This window comes from Dermochelys coriacea, chromosome 7, assembly GCF_009764565.3.
Source record: "Dermochelys coriacea isolate rDerCor1 chromosome 7, rDerCor1.pri.v4, whole genome shotgun sequence".
In the NCBI taxonomy this organism is placed as follows: domain Eukaryota; kingdom Metazoa; phylum Chordata; order Testudines; family Dermochelyidae; genus Dermochelys; species Dermochelys coriacea.
The window spans coordinates 22,823,322-22,844,911 of record NC_050074.1 but is presented as its reverse complement, the minus strand read 5'-3'; the positions used below and the strand labels follow the sequence as shown (position 1 = coordinate 22,844,911).

At 43.4% G+C, this 21,590-nt stretch overlaps 1 protein-coding gene across 11 annotated transcripts in view; it reads left to right on the top strand.

Moving 5' to 3' along the window:
• CHCHD6 (coiled-coil-helix-coiled-coil-helix domain containing 6) overlaps positions 1–21,590 on the top strand; it is a 202,524-nt gene that overhangs the window by 145,115 nt on the left and 35,819 nt on the right. The window contains exon 10 of one of the 11 annotated variants that reach the window (XM_043519174.1): positions 2,473–2,502. The exons of the other annotated variants lie outside the window; for them this stretch is intronic. Within the exon in view, the coding sequence (XP_043375109.1) occupies positions 2,473–2,487 (15 nt within the window). The 3' untranslated portion in view covers positions 2,488–2,502. Of the gene's footprint in view, positions 1–2,472; positions 2,503–21,590 lie in introns of those variants that run through there. 11 annotated transcript variants of the gene reach the window in all.

The window sequence follows — 21,590 nt, the reverse complement described above, 5'->3', positions numbered from 1 at the left end:
TCTAACTCCACAAGGAGGAAAACAATTTAAAAATCCCCAGTAGGAAGCAGATTTGCTGACTCAGCTGGTATCCTCTACTGTGGCTTCTCTCAAAGCCTGCAAGATTCTGCTTCCATCTCTGTGGTGGATGTGAATTGTGTTCCCTCTGTGGAACAAGTGCAGCCCCTTCACTGTAGTTCTACCACCTAGCCCTGGAGCTTGATGCTGTACCTGATTCTATAGGGGAAGTCCGCTCTTCCCAACCATAAATTTTGACTCTCCCTCTTTGAGCCATCCTGTTTTCTACTGGTGAGTTTGAACAGTGAAATAGTGGGGAGGTGGCTACACTCCATGGATGGTGAAGCAGTGGAGAAAGAGATCATGCAGCCCAAATAAATGGGAGAGGTTGCATGCCCCTTCACAAAGGAGTTAAACATGGCTATACATGGGACTAGCTCTGCTGTAGCAATGTGTCACCTTGCGGGAAACTTGTAACTGAATCTCAGACCGACCCAGCCTCTTGCTTCACGACCTGGCAGAGTCTGAGGGTGGTGTGGGATAGACATCTTTACCCTCTTGGGTGGCTGGTACTGGTGAGCTCCAAAGGTGGGGGTTCCAGTCTTCCTCACCAGAGGGATGCTGGTTGTGATATGATCCCTGAAAGCAGGGGTTTAAAGCAGCAGAAGTAATGGAGGACCTGTGTAGCTTGCACTAGAACACTTCTCCCCCATTCTAAGAAATGCTGTTAGATTAGAATTCAAGCCATGGGAGGTTTATGGACAGGCTATATTGTGTGTGTGGAAACCACTTATAAAATGTAAGATGTACCAACTATGCGCACTCAAAAGGAAAGTGACCAGGCATTCACCACCATCCCAAGAATTTTGCCATTTAGAGTGTTAAAGACAGCTGGAGAACCCTCAATCCTGCTCTTGCTGCCCCTGTTGTCTCTTAGCACTTCATGTTCCTGATTTACGCATCTCTTTCCAGAGTCCATGCTCAATTTCTTCCCTCCCCTCTATATCTGCCTGCCCTTGTCCTCCACCTGCCTTCTTCCACTCTCTCTCTGCTCCCTCTCTCTTTTCCTGTCCTGTCCTCTGCTTTGTTCTTTCTTTGCTTTCCTTTCATTTTTAAATCTGAATTGGAGCTGACATCAAGATACCTGTTCTTTGTAGCACTGAACTGGCAGTTTGGAAAGAGGAGGCTGCAGTTTCCTTAGGGCGCAAGACAGAGTTCAGTGCCTGTCTTACTTAATATATACATCTCAACATGGCTGATCAGAGGAGCAGAAAAATCTCTAGGCTCTGAGTATTGGAGGCTCATAAGAACATAGAGCATGGGTCTGTATTCCTTGTGCCTCTCTTGCAGAACAAGGGTTTAGAAAGCTAAAAGGTGAAGTTTCACAGGGGAGAGGAATAGGAGTGACTCTCAAAACAATGGTGAGGGAGACCCCTGGGAAAGACGATGGGGGAGGGTTGTGTGTGTAATCCTCACACTTTTCTCCTTCTCTCCTCTTCCATTTATACCAGGGATTTCAACTCTGAACAGTTCCCGAGGTGCTTTACGTAATTATGCATCAACTTTACACCTTAACAAAATTCTGTTTCCCTTGGGCAAGTAAAAGATTAGTAGCTTATCATTCTAGTAAAGGAGGGTAAGTGGAGATCTCGATGAATTTCCTTGATGGTTTTGCTGTGCAGCTATATGTACAGGGAACCCTTCTCCCACACTGAGATGCAGCCACCTGAAGGTTGAAGCAGAGTACCTATTAAGCAATCCAGCAACTCTGCACAACAGCTTAGGACAGGAAGCAAAGGGTAGTATACTGAGTTGTCACTGCAGGAGTAATTTTAGTTAGGCTGAATCTAACTATCCAAATTGCAGTTTGGCAGGACACTGTGGTCCTGACTTCTGCAAAATGTGCCATAAGATCATTAATGATCATGGGGGGTCAGGGACTCTGCTTTATGCTTGCTGTGAATGTTGGTACTTCCAACATCACATTGCTTTTCTAGCACTTGGTTTAATACCAATTCAGAGAGAAGAATGCCACTCTTTACTGTAACACCCTGGTGGTCTCTCATACTCAAAGTGATGAAGCCTATTCCTGTTTAAGCTGTGATCACCTCAGTTCTCCCAAAGTAAATTACAGGAATAGTTGCAGGATCTGTGCCAGCCAATCTTCAAGTATCATTGGCATGTGAGATGCCTGCCCAAACAAAGGAGGAGCACCAGATCACTGCCCAGTAGAGAAGGGTAGAATCCTTGCCCAGAGTGGCCCAGTTAAACCAAGCACCAAGGCAGAGAGAAAATGAACTCTCACACACAATGTAAGGAGTATTATATAGAGAGACTCCAGCAACGCTAAGGAAGAGGGTGCTCTGGGGGTGAGGAGGTCATCCTTCATGAAAACCGCTGCTTAAAAAGTTCCCAAAATAAATACAAAGGAGTGGCTGCTACACATTTTCCACTCGTCTTCCCTCTTTAACACAGAGGAAGAGTCTATGAAACCACAGTTTCCTTTGTGATTTGTCAACGCAAAATGATCAGAAGAGCTGAAGTCTGGACTGGGTGGGGAGATGTTGCCTTCTGTTCTAATGCTGGCAGTTTTTGTCGAAGCATCAGGGCCTTGATTGATTACGTATGTTCAGCTGCTGTTCTACTTAAAATTTGTTTAGTATTTTTAGGAAGTTGTGCAGATGAAGTGGGTCGGGGAGAAGGAGAGGTAAAAACTGTCAAGTGTAGATGAATTGGCACATGCCATGCTGTGAATTTACCCTTTAGTTTCTACAGTATGTTTTTCTCGTTTTTGTAACAAAAAGAATGTTGAGTGGCAGGGGGGAATTTGATGCTCCTGAAAAGAAGGGTCTGATGGTCCTGGCAAGAGCCAAGCAATATGACAAGCATCCCCAGCTCTGCTGATGTAGGTCATTCCTGACCTGCAGAATGCCTTGCTATTGGAGCTTTGAGCTCCCTATATAGTTCTCCCAATGTCCCTCTATCCTAATCAGTAGCACCCTCTGCTGTTTCAAACCTGGGTTCTCAACACAGCACTGCTGATTCATTGTGGTCCTGACCTGCTGTAGTCTCTGTTCCACACTTGATCTCTCCTGAATAGTCTGCTAACCATTCCTCGCTTGCTGTGTCTACAACATTTTTCTTAAAAATTGCACTCTGTTACCAGAGCAGCTTTAGTGCTCAGAATAAGGCTAGGCACCAGGATAGTATAATTTTCCGAGTCCTGTCCACCCCTATGCTCCCAGAGGTGCTGCCACTTTTGTGGAGCTGTGCCAGTGGTAGTGCAGAGATAGGGATTTTTTTTATTTATTATTTTTAAATAATGCTAGTGTAGACACGGTCACTGTTTTGATCATTTTGTGATATGGATAAACCTCCAAAAAGGGTAGAGTAGGGTAAGACATGCCCATGGTCGCTGTCACTTGTGTACTTGGGCTTTGAGCCAAGGTCTCTAGAGGTAAAAGGCTGTTGTGTTAACCCTGCTACTGCATTGCTTGCCAAGTGTGAAAATCTAGGTACTTCTCAGAAGCTGTTACTAGTTTGACCTTCATGCATGAAGCAGTTTCTCTTTAAAATGTTTTTCCCCTTTATCAGTTATTCATTGAAGAGTGTCTCTGCATCTGTAGAATTTTGAAGGGTAGCTATTATTTTACCATTTTAATTTTCCCAGCTGTTCAAATAATAGTTTTAACCTTTCAGTGCCTGGAAAGCAGTGCTTTCACATCTTTGTTGCTCTGCATTGTAATCATTCTGCTTTATTTCATAAGTTATGCACAGAAAGGATATTTTCTTTCTCCCCTTCTCGAGAGGGTTATTCTGTGAGTTTCTCTTCAAGCCTCTGTGACAATGGTGTGGTCTGAAAATAGGGCTGAGTGCTAGGAACTTGTGAGTTCTAATATCATCTCTGACACTAACTCGCTGTGTGACCTTGACCAATCACTTATAGCCTTATTTTTCACAGGTGCTGAGTACTTGCAAGTCCGATTGAAACCAGCATGAGTCGTGTGGGTGCTCATCACTTTTGAAAAATCAGGCCACTTGACTCTTTGGATAAGTTTCCCCATCTGTAGAATGCGAATAATGTCACCAGAAAGTGGTTTGAGAAGATAATTAGTTCATATGTCTAAAAAGTTGTATGAAGTGCTCAAATGCTATATTCCCTCTCCAGTTCCCATCTATTACGGCCACCGCACTGACTGCTGAGGACAAGACAGAACTCCCCTGTCAAAGCTGTCCACTAATCTGCTGTAGGATGTTGCCAACAGATGGTTTGGAGGCAATCTAAACTAATGCAAAATTCCCAGCCTGTGCTGATCTTTCTAAGGCGGGCAGTACCTCCTGGGTCTCTCTTACGGCAGAGCAAGCAATGAGAGCAGCAATGTCTTCTTCTGAGTTTCTGTAAAAAGAAAAGGAGTACTCGTGGCACCTTAGAGACTAACAAATTTATTAGAGCATAAGCTTTCATGAGCTACAGCTCACTTCATCGGATCCGATGAAGTGAGCTGTAGCTCACGAAAGCTTATGCTTTAATAAATTTGTTAATCTCTCTAAGGAGCCACAAGTACTCCTTTTCTTTTTACGGATACAGACTAACACGGCTGCTGCTCTGAAACGTGTCATTCTGAGTTTCTGTTTTCCTTTTAGCTTTTGTAGTTAGCATTGCACCTGTTGTCAGGACCTTGCCATGGGTAACAGAAGGTGGAATTTGAAAATAAGTGACAATGTCAGGGTATTTTGGACCCATTGCTGTATTCTCATTACATTTTTTTTCTTTCCTCTCACATATTTAAGAGAAGTTCCAGGAGTGGTTTATATTTCATCAAATTGAGTGTGAAATATCTGAATGCAAAACCTATCAATCTGATCCCATCTATCTCTATCCCTTTAATTAGGGAAGCCCTGAAAAATGTACCCATCAGCTACTGAGAGATGGTGTAGTCCTGGACCCTTGACATAAATCTTGAGTTATCCAGGTGCCAAAATGCTGTCAGAACTGACAGATTTTAGAAAAATACACCCACTGGCAGAGTATTATCCATTATTCTAGTACTGAGCAGTGGGCAGAGGAAAATCAGCAGAGAATATCTTTATCGACTTTAATTGGCTTTTCCCGTTGATAAAAATCAGTGTACCCGGGAAGGGACAGAGCCCATCCGGCAGTTTGATCTTTCTGTCCCAGAGCCAAAGGATTCAGTCTGTCTCCATTGACATGGACTTGTCTCAGCATAAATCCGGGTAGTGAAGCAGATTCTACAGCCTACAAAGAGGCTGCCAGGCTGCGCTTGGTGAGTGACCATGTTTAAACAAGCGTGAAGAATGAATTCCTCTGTCTGGACGAGAGAAGTTGGATTTCATCTGCGCTCTAGTTGCTGGAAACTTGCTTCAGAGAGAAGCAAACTTAGTTTAACTTTTCTTCAGGCGCTGGTTTGTTAAAGCTCCTGGATTATAACTGGACACTCCTCAAAATTAAGGATCTGGTGAATGAAAATTCCAGTATAGGGTAAGATTTCACAGCTTAATAATAGCTACAAGAGAGAACTATCCTAGGGTCGTTTTGGTTGGAAGTGCTGCTTCTGGGTCATCTAATTCTGCATCCGATAGAAAGGGGTTGATATCTGCTTTGGATCTCAGTGAAGATGATTCTGCAGTCTCTCTCGGCAGCTTGTTCCATTGCCTCAGCTGTTCTTACCACATTTCTCTTGAGTTTTCCTTGTTTGTTGCAGCTTAAGTCAATTGCTATTAGCTTTACAAAAGCTTTTATTAGACTAGATAATACAGTAAAGTTAACCACAAATCCATTACTTGTTTTCTTCATGTTGACTTGTGAGTTTAATTGAGCCCTTTATTTATGATCATAAAAATGATAGACCAATTGATAATATCTGTAGCACTTGTCCACCCCTGAAAATCCTTGTGATTTCTCATTGTTTCTTCTGCTTTCTGTTCTGCTGGACGAGCCTCCTGTGTCCTATTGCGTAAATATTGTAAAGTACAAGCAGGACTATTCGCAGATAGGTACTGGCTTACTAAATTGATCTACTTTTGCTGCTATTCTAGAAACCGCACCACATCCCACCATGACTTTGAGGGTCCCATGAGCCAAGCTGCAGGAGTCTGACCCTCTTAAATGTATATACAGTGCTGTATACATTACTTCAACACTAATTTTTAAACTGATGCAAATGTCTCTAATCCAAATTAATGAAAGAATATTCAGCTCTTTGCATGTTCAAATCCTGTACCATAGGAAATCTCCATTTCCCTGAAATGGATTATTGTGATCTTTTAGTTTGTAATCTTTGAAGAAGGGACTATCGTTTTCTATATGTTTGCATGGTGTTCAGCACAAGGGGGCCCTTGATCTGGTTAGCTTCTAGATGCTACTGCAATATAAACGTAGAATAATAATGTGACCGGCATATTGTGCACACTTGCTGAATGTATTGGCTTGATGTTTCTGGCACTGTGATCAGCAATGAAAGTGTAACTGCTAGTGTCTTAAGTATAAGTGGGTTTCAGAGTGAACATATGTCTAAGATAAATGAGAGGGTGAGTAGTGAAGGCCATTCCTTTTCTTTCATATTCAACCTGTCTGTTTGCAGGCCCAACATGACGTATATTGTCAGAGTTCTTCAAAGCAAAAGGAGGACAGATACTTTACATTTTGGAGCACACATACAAAATCTACGTGAATATCCTAAAACTTCAGAATGTAGTTTCTGGCCACATTTCAGTTTGGATAATTGCATTCTGCTAATCTAAATTGCCTCTGCAGTTTCACCAGAATGCAGTGTTCTTTACTTCCTGCCTTAACCTGTTGTGGTGCTGTGTGCTGTCATGTGTGACCCTAAGGATGGCTACATTTCAACAATGGAAGATACTATTTTGGTGTGTATAACTGTAAAGGTGGTAGAGAAATACATAATTATTATGAAATATAAATAATTCTAATGGGTGTGTAAAAACTGATGAAGGACCTTGGGATTTGGGTTACCATCATTATCCCAGGTAGTAAGACTCTCCCTTTGTCGGGTGATGCTGTCTGATATCTCCTCGCCTAGAGTAGTTGAAGGTGCCATCAGCTTCCTAGTATGCACATTCTAGGCACTTACACCCGATAATATGTTGGCAGGCTTTGTGGTGTAAATATGGACAGAAAGTGCCAGGGCCCTTGTCAGTCATTCTGTGAATGCCTGTCAGTGTCTGCTTAGCCAGTTCCCTAGTTAGTTCTGTTTAAAAGAGGGCTGCATTAATTTTTGTTTCTCTGAAGCCTTTTGCACTCTTTAATTGAGCTCTGTGAACTGTTGTCTGCACGGTGCTTCATGATTTTTGTCTTGCCGGGGGCTCTGTGAGTATGTATTGTATTGTAGGAATGAGCTCCTTTACACTGCAGGTGCTGGAAGAGGAGCAAGCCATACACAGTGAGAGACAATGTCTCCAGGGATAATGAAAACAAGATGGCACAGGATCGTGGGAATGGGAGTCAAGATAGCTGCCTTGAGAATCACCTTTTAATAAAACCGTTATTTATAGATCAGCTGAGGCTTTGTAGAGTAGATTGTTAAATTAATATTTACATACTAGCTTCATTGTTTTTCCCTGAAAATCTCATTTGCATTATTGCTTGGACTGAAATGCAGCTTCCAGTTCTCCAGGCACACACGTGTGCTCAATAAAAGGGATCACGGTATGAATCTGAAAGCCATTACCTCCTGCCTTACAGTACCTCACCTCCTGATGGTAGTGTTTTCCGTTCTCTTTATGTGTCTGTCATTGCTCTCTAAAGGAACAGCTCACAAAACCCTCTTTGGTTCCCAAACACCCAGGACACTCCTCATGAACTGATCTCACTGGAGAGAGACATGAAGCATTCCTGCATAGTGATTCCTAGTTAATCTCTGCCTCTTGGAGAGAGACTTGAATTGTTGATGGATTGTGGATAATTTAGTAACTGATAGACAAATGGGATGTATGAATGGTGGTAACATAAACCAGGTGCAAAATCCCCCCCTCCCTATTTGCATCTGTTTGAACAGGTTCTATTGTGAAGGCATATGTGCAGTCAGACTCCCACAACATAAAGGTTTCCAGTAAAGCTGAAACTCAACAGCATTGTTTTCCCAATCACTGGCAAATGCACAGTGTCATTGTGTTGTCCTGAAAGCCGTAGTGCTTTACTTTCTGCAGGCTGAATGGCAGCTGTGGGTAATAATAACCCAAGATTTAAAAAGCCAACATTATAGGGGCATTTACAACCCACCGAGAGAGTGAAATCTCAGCGAGGCTAAGCTCTGTCTCTAGTGATCCTTCATTTTTCCTGCTTGATAAGGAAATGATGGGCAGCTCTAGAGAAATGGCCACCGCAGCGCACATGAAAGGGGGCAGGTTGTCTGTTCAAACACTGCAGTAAGTGGAGTGGGACAAATGGAATAGCTCTCTGCAATTAAACGACCCGCTTGTCCTCTTTGTGCTGCGTGGGCTGGCTTTGGGTTTTTTTTTTTCATTATTATTTTATCTGCAGACAGATGGAAAGCAGAGACTGGCTGGTTTCAGTGCAATCACCTTCAGTCTCCATAATTCTGTGCCTCATGCTGAGAACCCCTGGTCATGGCTGTCCTTGCCTGGCCAAGAAGATCACCAGTGAAAACCATTTGTGTACCCACCCACCCAAATATATGGAAGGAATGTAGCTCTTGCTGTATTAAAACACCAAATTGACACTTAATGTGGCTTGGTTCCTGCTTTTTGCACAGGATCTCCTGGTCCATGTACAGAAGCAGCCACAAGTACCACAGTGAACTTTAAACACGATGGCATAGGAAGTGTTTTTTTAGGGCTTGGCTACACTTACATTTTGTAGTGCTCTAACTTACTGGCTCAGGGGTGTGAAAAATCACCCCCACGAGCGCAGCAAGTCAGAGCGCTTTAAAGTGCTAGTGTAAACAGGCTCTGAGCGTTGGAAGCTAATCCCCTCATGGAGGCGGATTACCAGGAGTGCTGGGAGAGCTCTTCCCAGCGCTCGCACGCGACCACACTCGCACTTCAAAGTGCTGCTGTGGGAGCGCTCCCGCGACAGCGCTTTGAAGTTTCCAGTGTAGCCATGCCCTTAGTGTTTTTCATAGTGGTACCAGTTGTACAGCAAAGGCCAGCACCTTACAATTCAGATTCCAAGTTACCTGTGTCCCCACTGACGCCTGAGTAACCACATTATCAAAACCTGGGTGGAAACTTCTTTGCAAACTTTATCCATTTTAAAGGAAAACTCCCAGTGTGAACAGAAGTCTGATCATTCATGACAAGAGAAAATCACTCACATTTGGGAATGTCTTAAATATAGTAAAATCAAATGGAAAACTGCCATCTTCATGATGTGATCCAGAGTAGGATTGAAGGAATCCAGATGAGACACATGGGAAAGCTCAGGCTTTCAATACTATGAGTTAAATATTAAAAATGTCTCTGTTTTAAGTTAATAATAATTAGTTTTGCTGTATTCAGTAGTAGCTTGGTATATTTTAAAATCGCATAGCTCTTTTTAAACTTTTTGAAAGTTCTAACTTTTCCATGAATTCATGTGGCAGCTGCATTTCCTAGATTAAACAGGAAGTGACTGTACATGGCTGTTTCCACTCGGACACCATTCATAATTATGGCAATAGTGAAATATTAATAGCTATTCTAAACACTGTTTTGGAAAAAATCATGTTTTAATAAGAGTATTTTCTTCCCTAGCTATAGTTAATCACTATAATTTTCTTTTTCTAAAAAATAACTAATTCAAGATTCTTGTTTTGCTTGAGGGAGGCAGTATGATGGTTACAGTAAGAATTGGGGCCTAGGTCTCCAGTGTGTTGTTCCTACCTCTGGGATGGAGTGCGAAGTACTGATTAGAGCAGGGAGCCAGAGTCCCAGGGATTCTGTTCTAGGCTCTGCCTCTGAACTCATTATATTTCCATAGACAAATTACTTAATCTGTCCCTGCCTCTATTTCCTCATCTGTACTGTAGGGTTATTACTAGAGCTGGGTGAAATTTTTTGATGAATAATTTCACTGAAAAATGCATTTTTTCAGCTCACCAAAGCTATTTGTGAATTTGGGTCAAATTTGATGAATAGTGTAGTCTGAAAAAAAAAATGGGGATTTTTTTCTAAATCAGAACAAACCATTTTGACACTCTTGAAATTAAATTATTAATTTTGACCATTCTGAAATGAAACATTTCAACTTTTTGCTTCAAAACTGTGTTTTTGTTTAGAATTTAGCTAATTAAAAAAGTTTAAAAAAAAAGAAAAAGAAAACAAACCCAGATCCTCACCCAAAATTAAACAAAAAACTGGGTCAAACAAAACATTTTGTTTGAAAATTAAATTTTTGTGGGTTTTTGTTGTAACGAAAAAGTTCAGTTTCAGTTCAAACAGAACTGATTTTTTTTTTATTATTATTATTTTATTTTATTTATTTATTTTTTTGCAGCCCCTGAACTGAAAAGTCAGTTTGCTCTGTTTTCATTATAGCACATATCTCAGGATTTTATGAGCCTCAATTAATATTTGTATGTTCTTTGAGATCCTCTTCTGAAAGGCTCTACAGGAAAGCAAAATATTTTGGATGGTTTGTTTTGCCTGGAGGAAATTGGCCAGTTCATCAAAGGCAAGTGGGGATATGTACAGTCTCTGCCCGAATACAAAAGGTGTGTAAATCTTGATTTTGTACCTCTCTTCCGTGTCTCCTCTCTGTTGTGTTATTTGTCTTGGATTATAAGATGTTCAGGTGGCTAAGTGTGTGTTCCTGTGTATTTGTACAAGCCCATAGCCTCAATCCTTGTGCTATCATGATGCAAATATTAAATAATTTGTTTAAATGTTTAGGCCTTGTGGAAAGAGGATAAGTAGGTGTTAGTGCTACAGGTAAAGAATGGTTAGGGAGGGGTGAGGAAAGGATTCAGCTGAAGAATGAAGCCTGTTCTTTGCCAGAGCCTTTACATCAGAAGCATTGATGTATTCCCACTTGACAGCTCCCTCATCCCCTTCTCTCTCTCTCTCCTCCCTCAGGGGCTCCTGTTTCGGGATGAGTTGGTTCCAAACAGACAATACTTTTCTGCAGATAAAAGGACACCCAAGCAGCTGTGCTGGTATCTATCACAAACAGACACGCTCCACAGTGAGGGAAATTACAAGACGCAACGAGCACCATTCGTCAAAAATTAAAATACCCTCGGCCTGAGCTGTGTCCACAAGACACTTGCCTAGTATATTTATAAAGTGTTGCTTTCTTTTCCAGTCTCTTATGCATTTTAAACTGTTCTAGTTAAACATCCCACCTCAGGTCCTGTTTGTAAAAGATGGTTTTAAATGGCAGCAGGTCTCCACTCTATGTATCTGGAGTTAGAAGTTTGCAGCGATGGAAAGGGGAGATGATAATTTAGGCAGCCCGAGTGTCTTATCCCAGCTGCCTCCATCTCATAACCAGGAAGTGTCACATTCCAACCTGAGGAAGAGAGAGGATGTGGAGAAATACTGCTTTTTTTATGGATTTTAATCTTGGAAATGGGCTTGGATTTGACTTGTATAGGAGGAGGCAATAGGTGGAGAAACATCCTTGTTTCTCAGGGTCGTTGCTGCTCTCCCTTCACTTGTTAGTGCTGCATTCAGAGTTGTAGCACAATGTATGTGATTATGTTTAATAGCATTGGGTGTGTTGGATAAAAATGGTCAGCTATACAAAACCATTTTGCTGCAGTGTCAAGGAGTAATGACAACTATGTGTGTGGCCTAGTGTCTGCATGCATCTGAGTTGGTAGCTGGTCAAGTCTACCATTGGTTCATGGCTGGGCATCTGCATGTGGGTGCACGGCCAAGCACCTCTCCATTTTTAATCCATTTGTTAGCTTTCCTGTTCTATTCAGGCTTTTGTGTTATGCCCATCAGTGATCCAGTGGATCATGCATTTCCTGTTATGGGTGCCAAGTCTTCCTTATGTGCCAGTTGAGAAACCCAGGTTGCCATGTTTCCTGGCTCCTTGACACAGTAGAAAGGCAGGATCTGCCAGCAAATGTAAGGAAGTGAAACGATTGAATTTGGTGAATGAATGCTGGAGTCTCCACCAATGAGGTGTGGGTTTGGAAGTAGACAGTTTAATTTTCAGCTGCAGCCTAGTTTGTCAGTTTGTTCACATCAGAAAACATGATGAGAAATGCCTGTTACATTCCTGTGCTTGGCTATTGCAGCTCTGCAGAGGCCCATCAATCAGGGGTTTAGTGTGGACAAGACCATAAAACTACTCTTCCCCTTGTGCTCTAATCAAGTCTCTAGGCACTGTTGGATACCGCAGGAGCTGAATGTGGTATAAATGCCTAGGTAGCTTTATAGATAAGTTTCCAGTGTTGAAGTGCTGCAGCACTGATCTGAAGGAGTCAGTCCTGCTTGGAGGGTATTTCATCTCCAGCTCTTACGGTTGTGCATTTCAGTTAATCTCTGTGTAAAATAGCTTTCTGATTCACCCTTGGATTATTTATTCTGACGCCAAACAGTCAGTCATTGGTAGGTGTTTTATAAAAGCAGGTAGGGAAGGTTATACTCCTTACTTACTTGCAAATAGGCATTGTGAGTGCAGCCTTGCCTCTGTTCCACTCTCTGCTTGCACCCTTTCTCTCTGCAAGGGGAAGAGAAATCGATGTTAACACCCATAAGCATGAGATGAATACAGCTATCATACAAATAAAATTACTGGCTGCCGAATGGCAACAGTTTAATGAAAATGGGAACTGTTAAACAAATAAAGCCAGTTGAGCTCATAATACTTCTGGGTGGAATTTCACTAAATCACTGAGCAGAAATAGAATTAGGCACAGAAGAGGGATATCTAGGGAAGTCATTCCTGCCCGCATGTGTGCACTCAATATATGAGGCTGGACTGGAGAGGAGTTAGCCTTACGCAAGTTGTAAAAATGTTATCCCGGAGCTGAAGTGGTAATCAAAATACACAGTACTTTGCAGGAGTCTTTTTAAGCAAAACAGAAGGGTGCTGGGTAACAGAGCAAATTAATGCATTAGCTTTTTCTTTCTGAAGCCTGAGTTCAAATCTTGCTGTGGAAATAAATCCCAAGAGAATTTAGTGGTAAAAATTTGTACTTCTCTAGCATCTTCCAGTGGCAAATAATTAATGCACTGAGACCCTTGCAGGACCACTGTGTGGTGTGTAAGTAGCAATATTCCTGTTTTACAGAAGAGGGAACTGAGGCAGAGAGTGACTTACCTAGAGTCATTCAGTGAAGTTTGTAGGAGAGCTGGGAATAAAACCCAGGAATTCTGAATCATACACATGCTCTCTCACCTCTAAACACCCTTACTTCCTATTAATCAAAGAACCACTGCATAGTATGGCAAGACTTTCAGCCTCTGCTAAGGAGAGTCTCGGAATGGGATGTAGCAGGTGATGCTACAGGACAGGACTGAGACATGGTGCCAGAGTTGTGTGGTGGTGAAGTTTACATAAAAACTGCTGACATTGTACATGGGTCTGGGTGTTGCGAACTTGTCTCTACTTTCATGAGCACTGAAATTCACAAGATAAACGTGATATTTTGAAAAGGAAAGAAGGAGGCATCAATTTAATAATGTATCCAATGATTAGTTATGGAACAGCGCCACAAGGGCGGTGAGCAGAATAGGAAATGGAGGGAAGAACGGCTTCTGAGCACCCTTTATGGGTGATTAAGGAGCAGCATTGACTGCCTCGGAACAGAACAGCATCCTGTTTTCCTTGATCTTCCAGCCAATGGCTGCCGTTTGGAGCTTTGAGGGGTTAAGGATATGCAGGAGAGAAGTTGGACAGTCTTTAGGGATACAGAAGAAATTCAGGGGGTATTTTCTCTTTATCAGAATGACAGTGCTTCAGAGGAAGTCATGTCTTGACCAGACTTAGTGGGCTTGGTTTCAGATTAACATGGATTCCCAATGACATCAAAATTGGACAGCATCAGAATTGCCTGGTTCACTAATGCACTATGGAATTTAATTCTGTGGGAAGTCTAGTGAGTGAACTGAGCTGAGAGTCTGAATGATCAATGGAAGGGGGATAAAGAATCTAAAATTCTTGTGTCTGGCTAGAGTGTGTTCATTTGACTTTAGTTATAACTCAGTCAAATGGCATTTAATGAGGCAGGAAAAAAATTATTTAAAGGAGCTTTTTCACAGATATCAGTGGTTCTGAACATGATAAAGCAGGGGTGGGCAAACTTTTTGGCCCAAGGACCACATCTAGGAATAGAAATTGTATGGTGGGCCACAAATGCTCACAAAATTGGGGTTGGGGTGTGTGTGGGGGTGAAGGCTCTGGTTGGGGGTGCGTGCTCCAGTGTGGGGCCAGAAATTAGAAGTTCAGGGGTGCAGGAGGGGGCTCTGGGCTAGGGCGGGGGAGTAGAGTGTGGGTAGGGGAGGGTTCCATCTGGGGTGGGGTTGGGGATGAGGAGTTTGGGGTATAGGAGGGGGCTCTGGGTTGGGACCAAGGGGTTCAGGACAGGAGGGGGATCAGGGCTGGGGCAGGGGGTTGGGTACAGGGTCTGGGGTGGGGCTGAATATGAGGGGTTTGGGGTACAGGAGGGTGCTCCGGGCTGGGATCTAGGGGTTTGGCGGACGGGAGGGCGATCAGGGCTGGTGCAGGGGGTTGGGTTGTGGGGAGAGGCTCAGGAGTGCAAGCTCCGAGCGGCGCTTACTTCAAGTGGCTCCTGGAAGCAGTGGAATGTCCCTTCTCCGGCTCCTATGTGGAGGCACGGCCAGGCAGCTATGCACACTGCCCTGTCCTCAGGCATTGCCCCTGCGGCTTCCATTGGAGCATTGCAGGGGGCTATTGGAGCACGTAGGAGCCAGAGGGGGGCCATAGTTTGCCCACCCCTGTGATAAAGTAATGCCGGCATAGAATCTGTAATTAATTATTTTTGGAATATTGGATATATATATACACACTCATGAATCTGAAATCCTGAGGGGTCCAAGGGTAAACTGATCCCAAAATGAATTTCTGCATGTCTGACTTTTTTGTCTCCTCTATTTCTTTCCTGTAGTCTTGCCCATTTATGTTTTTTTGCTGGGATGAAGTAGATTTATTAAGTAACAGAGTGACATTCTGAATTCAGATGTCCAAACTACAGGCTTCAAAGCCAATACTCTTTCGATATCTTGGAGTCAATCTCTCTCCTCCTATTTCCTTTCCCCAGAAGTCTGCAGAAGTCATTGCCTGGTTTGGTTCTCATTCTTGCAGAGATGCAGTTTACTGGTGTTTTGTTTTATACTGTTTTGTATCATGTGCTTTGTACTTCTCTTATCCCTTTAGTTCAAGAGATTTGAACTACATTCCAACTATTTACTTCAATCTCTCAATCCACTGTGATTTGTAGTTTTGTTTGTAGCCGTGTTTGGCCCAGAATATGAGAGAGACAATGAATGAGGTAATGTACTGTATTGGACCAACTTCGGTTGGAGAAAGAGACAAGCTTTTGAGCTACACTGAGCTCTTTTTCAGCTCTGGGAAAGATAAGTGGAATGTCACAGCTAAATACAAGGTGAAACAAATTAAGCATAAGCAGTTAACACATGTTGCAAGAAACCATTCAAGATGAAGTGGGCAATTAATACCTCTGCAGGTATAGGACAAAGGAGAGTAAGTGTGTTACAGATTGTTGTAATGAGACATAAAACCAGTGTCTCTATTGAGGCCATATCTACACTAGCACTTATGTCAGCAAAACTTTTCTTGCTCAATGTTGTTTAAAAAACACCCTCCTGAGCAAAATAAATTTTGCTGGCATAAGCGCTCATGTGCTCAGTGCTATGTCAGCGGGAGACGCTCTACTGCCGACATAGCTAACACCACTCATTGAGTTGGTTTTATTCAGTTGATGGAAGAACTCTCTCCCATCGGCATAACACAGCTACACAAGCACTCATACAGCAGTACAGCTGTGCCACTGCAAGTCTGTAAGCGTAGACATGGCCTTAGTCCATGATTTTTACTATCTAGCGAAGTTATGAATTTAGACTCTCAGGTTTGCTATTTGATGGTGTTGTGCAGGTTTCCTTTGAGGATGAGGACTGAGAGGTGAGATGTGGCATGATCGTTTTATGAAAAGTGTTTGCCCATGGGTGATAAGATGTTTTTGTGTCTTATCGTTTTTCTGTGAGAGTTCATTCAAGAGCATAGTTGTTGGGATTTTTGATGCACTGGGTGAAGTACACCGTGTGTTGTGATAGGCATGTGTAGAACCCATTTATCTTGAAAGGTGTGTTATGGTGGGTGTTGATCATCATAGCAGTGGAAGTATGTCTACAGGGTTTTCATCTGTTGTGGCAGGCTGTGGTGCTGCTTTGAATGGGTGTGTCCTGGGTCTGTGGGGAGCTTGCTTCTGTTGGTGAGGTTGGAGGATTGTTTGAGGGCCAGAAGAGGAGTTTGGGGAAGATTTCTTGTGACAACTAAGGGTGTGTAGTCATTGAGGTTCTTCCCGCCCTCCCCTATCCCTCTTCTCCCCCCCCCCCCCCGGTATTGAAGCAGGTTCTCCTGAGGTATTTGGTTGGCCCATTCCATCATGTGATCTACTTCTTTGGTGGAGTGTCCTTGTTTGGCAAAGGTGGTTTTAAGTGTGTTAAGGTGTCTATCCCAGACTTTCTCCTCAGAGCATATTCTATGATGTCTGAGTATATGGCTATAGACAACAGATTTCTTGTTCTGTCTGGGGTGATAGTTGGATCTATGAAGATGAGTGTGGTGATCCAGGGGTTTCTTGTATACAGTTATCTGTAGGGTTACATTGTTGAAGCTGATTATGGTGCCCAGGATATTGATAGCTGGCTTGGGAGTGTTCTTGAGACAGTCTGATGGATGGGTGGTGGTGGTTGTAGTTGTGGTGGAAATTTGAGGGAGTATAGGTAATCTATCCTGAGGGTGAAAATACCGCTGATGTATTTCAGGCATATCCTTGGCTTCGAGGTGCATTTTGCCAGAAATTCTTTCTTGAGGTGGCCCATGCAGGGAATGGCATATTGGGGAGCCATCCTAGGACCCATGTCTGTTTCCATGGTTTGGACAAAGTGTTTATTTTTGAATATATGGTTATGGGTGAGGATGATATGGATGAGTTTGGCTATGTGTTTGGGATGGATACCTGAGTGTTGTCCATTGTCTTGTAGATGTTTGAGGCAGGCAGTGATGCCATCATGGTGAGGGATGTTGGTGTACAGGGAGATTGCATCCATGGAAGCAAGGTTGGTGTTCCGAGGGAGGTTGTTAATCTTGCGAGTTTCTAGAGGAAATCAATTGTGTCTTGGAGGAAAATGGACTTCTGTGTGGTGAGTGGTTTGAGGATGGTTTTTATGAGTCCTGATATTCCCTCAGTAAGAGTTCTGTGGCCAGATATGATTTGTGTATTTGAGGAAACATATAGAAGGTCCCTGGGATGAGTTCTTGGGCGGTGAGGTTAGAGAATTTCTCTTGGAGTTGTTTGGGGAAGGATTTGTTGATATTCTTAAACTCCTGGGTAAATTGTGGTGCGAGTTTGTCTGAGTTCTTTATAGTAGGTGGTGTCAGAGAGTTCTGGGTTGGCCTTGTTGACAAAATAATCATGGGTGAGAACTATGATGACACCCCCTTTGTCTGTTGGTTTGATTGTTATCTGGTGGTTGGATTTCAGGGGCTCTATAGCTCTTCCCTCTGGTGGAATGAGGGTCGTGGGTGTGATGTTTGTTACAGATTCCGGTCTGATTGATTGCTTTAGTTTAAAAAAAAAACAAAACAAAAAAAAAAACCAAAACCCAATGTAATGATCAAGTATGTGTCCATTGGGGGTGGCCTGTCAGATTATTCTTTTTTCCTATGATTGTCAGTGGGGACATGATCTTTGTGGATGATGTCATCTTTGTTGTCAAAGGATTCTTTGAGGCGGAAAACATAGACAACGTCCCAACATCATCAGTTTATCAAGAATTCCCTAATTTAAGATGAATTATCTGTATTTTCCAAGGAACTGAACTTCTGCTCCACCACAGACTCTGATACCAAACTAACATGGAGAACTAAAAGAATTATTTCACTGATTCTGCCTTATCATCCCAAGGCAAACACTTTTCACAAAACAATCACTCTCCGTCTGATTTTTTTAGTCCTTGTCCTCAAAGGAAACCTGCACAACATCGGCAAAAGATGAGTTTGGGAGCTTACATTCATAACTTTACTAAAATCCATGGACTTTGTAGAGACACTGGTTTTATGTCTCTTTAAAACAATCTGTAACCCGCTAACCCTCTTTTTTCTTTTGTTCTACAGCTGCTGAGATGTTAATTGCCCATGTCATCTTGAATGGTCTCTTGCAGCTTGTGTTAACTCCTTATGCTTAACAATTTGTTTCACCTTGTATTTAGCTGTGATGCTCTGATTACCTTTCCAAGACCTAAAAAAGAGCTCTGTGTACTCTAAAGCTTGTGTCTTTCTCCAACAGAAGTTGCTCCAATAAAATATATTACTTCACCCACCTTGTCACTCTCAACCCCCTGTGAGACAGGTAAATATTATCCCCATTTTATATGTGGGGAAATGGCAGCATAGAGAGGTGACAAGACTGATCCACAAAGTTTCTTTGGCCGTGTCTGTACTAGTATTTTTTTTTCTTTTAATTTCCCACTGTTGGTCCAATTGTTCAGTTCAACTGGTTGTAGCAATGGTAAGAAGCCAAGTTATATATACTCTGTTTCATTTAGATCTGCTCTGAGCAAGGTAAAAACACAACAGTGGTTAAAAGTGCCTGCAGCCACAACCTTTCTACACCCGCAACAATATTGCTACCCTCTCTCCTTACTTCACTAATGCTTTTGGGTTACGGTTTCTAGGACCAAAGTTTTATGTTGCATCACTGGGGTGATTTTCTATTCCTTTTGGCTCTGGAAGTGTGAGTATTGTTCCCCTGGCTGCAGTTATAAGTATTAGCAACATTTCTTTTAATCCCACCTAAAACTAGGGTTGAATTTGCACAAGTTGTAATTATTTTGCTCTTGAAAACGTCAGGTAACTACTGATTTCCTTTATCCCTCCTGAGTTTAAGGTAAACTACAAGCTTAAAGAGTGCGAGGCAGTGGTGAGCCGGAGCCGGTTCGCACCGGTTTGCTAGAACCGGTTGTTAAATTTAGAAGCTCTTTTAGAACCGGTTGTTCCGCGAGGGACAACCGGTTCTAAAGGGGCTTCTAAATTTAACCAGCCAAAAGTGGCACCTTAGGCCCCGACTCCACGGGTGCTCCAGCTCTGGAGCACCCAAGGGGAAAATTTGGAGGGTGCAAAGCACCCACCAGCAGCTCCCCGCCCCACTCCCCGCCCCAGCTCACCCTCGGCCTGAGTGGGAAGCCTCGGCCTGCTTCTCAGCCCTCTCCAGCTTCCCGCCAAACAGCTGATTCGCAGGAAGCTGGGGGGCGGGGGGGGGCGCGGAGAAGCAGAGCGGGGCGGTGGGTTCAGGGGAGGCGGCGGAGCGGAGGTGAGGTGAGCTGGGGCCAGGCGCGGGGTGGGAAGCTGCTGGTGGGTGCTCTGCACCCACCAATTTTCCCGGTGGGTGCTCCAGCCCCGGAGCACCCAGGGAGTCAGCGCCTAAGGCGCCACTTTTGATGTGATCAGTGGGGGAGCGGCCGCTCCCCCTGCTCCCCTCCAGCTACGTGCCCCCACCCCTAGGAGCCAGAGGGACCTGCCAGATGCTTTCTGGGAGCTGCCCCAGTTAAGCACCTCCGGGACTCTCCACCTCGCCCCCCGGCAGGACCCTCCGGCTCTTAGGGGTGGGGTGGGCACCCACTACGGTGGCCCATGATACCCTCCTGCCCGGTTCTGGGGGCAGTCAGGGAACAGGGGAGGGGAGTGGATGGGGCACTGGATGGGGTCCTGGGGGGGGGTCGTCAAGGACCACGGGGGGGTTGGATGGGGCAGGAGTCCTGGGGTGCGGGGGTGGACAATGACCCCCTCGTGGGGTGAGGAGGAAACCCGTTGTTAAGATTTTGGCAGCTCATCACTGGTGCAAGGGATTATTCCAGTTGCACGGGAGAGGAATATCTAGTGTTCTGTCCTTTCCCTATACATTCCTTTCTCTCAGTCTGTTCCTATAAAGTGCATTGTTGTGGTTGTACCTTCTAATGTGTATAGTGGGATGTAATTATCTTCATCCAAGGCGGAATCATTGTGTCTGGTTGTAAAGAGAGAGGTCACAATCCAAATGGGAAATTAATTTTGAAGCAATCTTGACCAACTCTAGTGGAGCCATTTCATGCCACTAGAAACTCAGCCCCCACTTCACAGCAGTTGTATGTCCTTTTCCTCCAATAAGATGTAGTACTGACACTTGCAGAGTGTCTGAACAAAAATATTCAATAAACTGCAAGTTCCAGCCCTGGACTTGGGTTCTGATGATTAGTGTTCTGTGCTGCCATACGGGAGACTCATTTACCTAGTCTTGATGATTGTTGTTATATACAGAGTCTAAAAATGAACTAAATACTGTATGAAACAAATAAGACAATAGCCATAAGTCCTCCCCATCCCCTTTAGCTGTGTGTGCTGTGACGCTGCCTCTGGGATCCAAGGTTCTATTCTTGCAGAGGTGAGAGAGAGGGGGAACATCATATTTCTTTAAGATGTTGCAGTTCAGATATTGGCACAGTCAATAGAACTAAGTGATGTAATAGGCAGATGTACCAGCATTTTATCTTAGAAGGGCTGGCTTCAAATGTGGGCTAAATTACAAGGCAAATGAGCTTGGTCTGAGTCTTGTCTAATAGCAGATACTTTTTCATATTACAAAACATTAGTGACTGACAGAATTCATCATGATATGGCACTTTTGGATCAAGAAGTTCAGGATTGTAATAGCAAGGCAAGGCACTAGCAGAGCAGGGGAGGGGTCAGCATAGGAATAGCAGGTGAGATTTCAGTTCAGGATTGAAGTGCAGGGACAGAGCTGTGTGTGGGGCACAGGGCTAGAATAGCAGAGAGTGCCTCATAGAAGAGTTGAGGTGCAATGACCGAGACATGAGAGGATTCAGGACTGGAATAATAGGGAGATGTAGGTGCTAAGCTCTGAGCAGGTACCAGCATCAGAACAACAGGATTCATCTAGCAGTGAAGGGCTCATTATACAATTTTCATCCCTCAGTAAGTCTATATTGAAAAATAAAAAATATTTTTAATAATTGTCAAATGTACCCTGTTCCAAATCCATTTAATGATGGGTGGAGCGAAGAGGAGTTCACAAATGAATTATTCTAAATTTTTCTCGTTTTGCATCACCTCCTAGGCGTGGCTGGAGTCTGCATGCCAGGCACAAGGAACATCGCTCTAGCCTGGTGAGCTTTCTTAATGGTGAAAGCAAGATTAAATGCAATGGACATTAATTTACCAAAAAGCACCCTCGGTATTTATTGCAATAAGTTAGCAATCATTCTCTCGGGAGTGACCCTTCACAGAATTATGTTTGTTCCTCTCGTTTTCCAGCTCATGTCCACAATAAAAAAAGCTGTGTACTCCCTGCAGTAGTAATATGTTGGGGCTGCTGACTTGTTAGCGGACTGGACCCCAAATG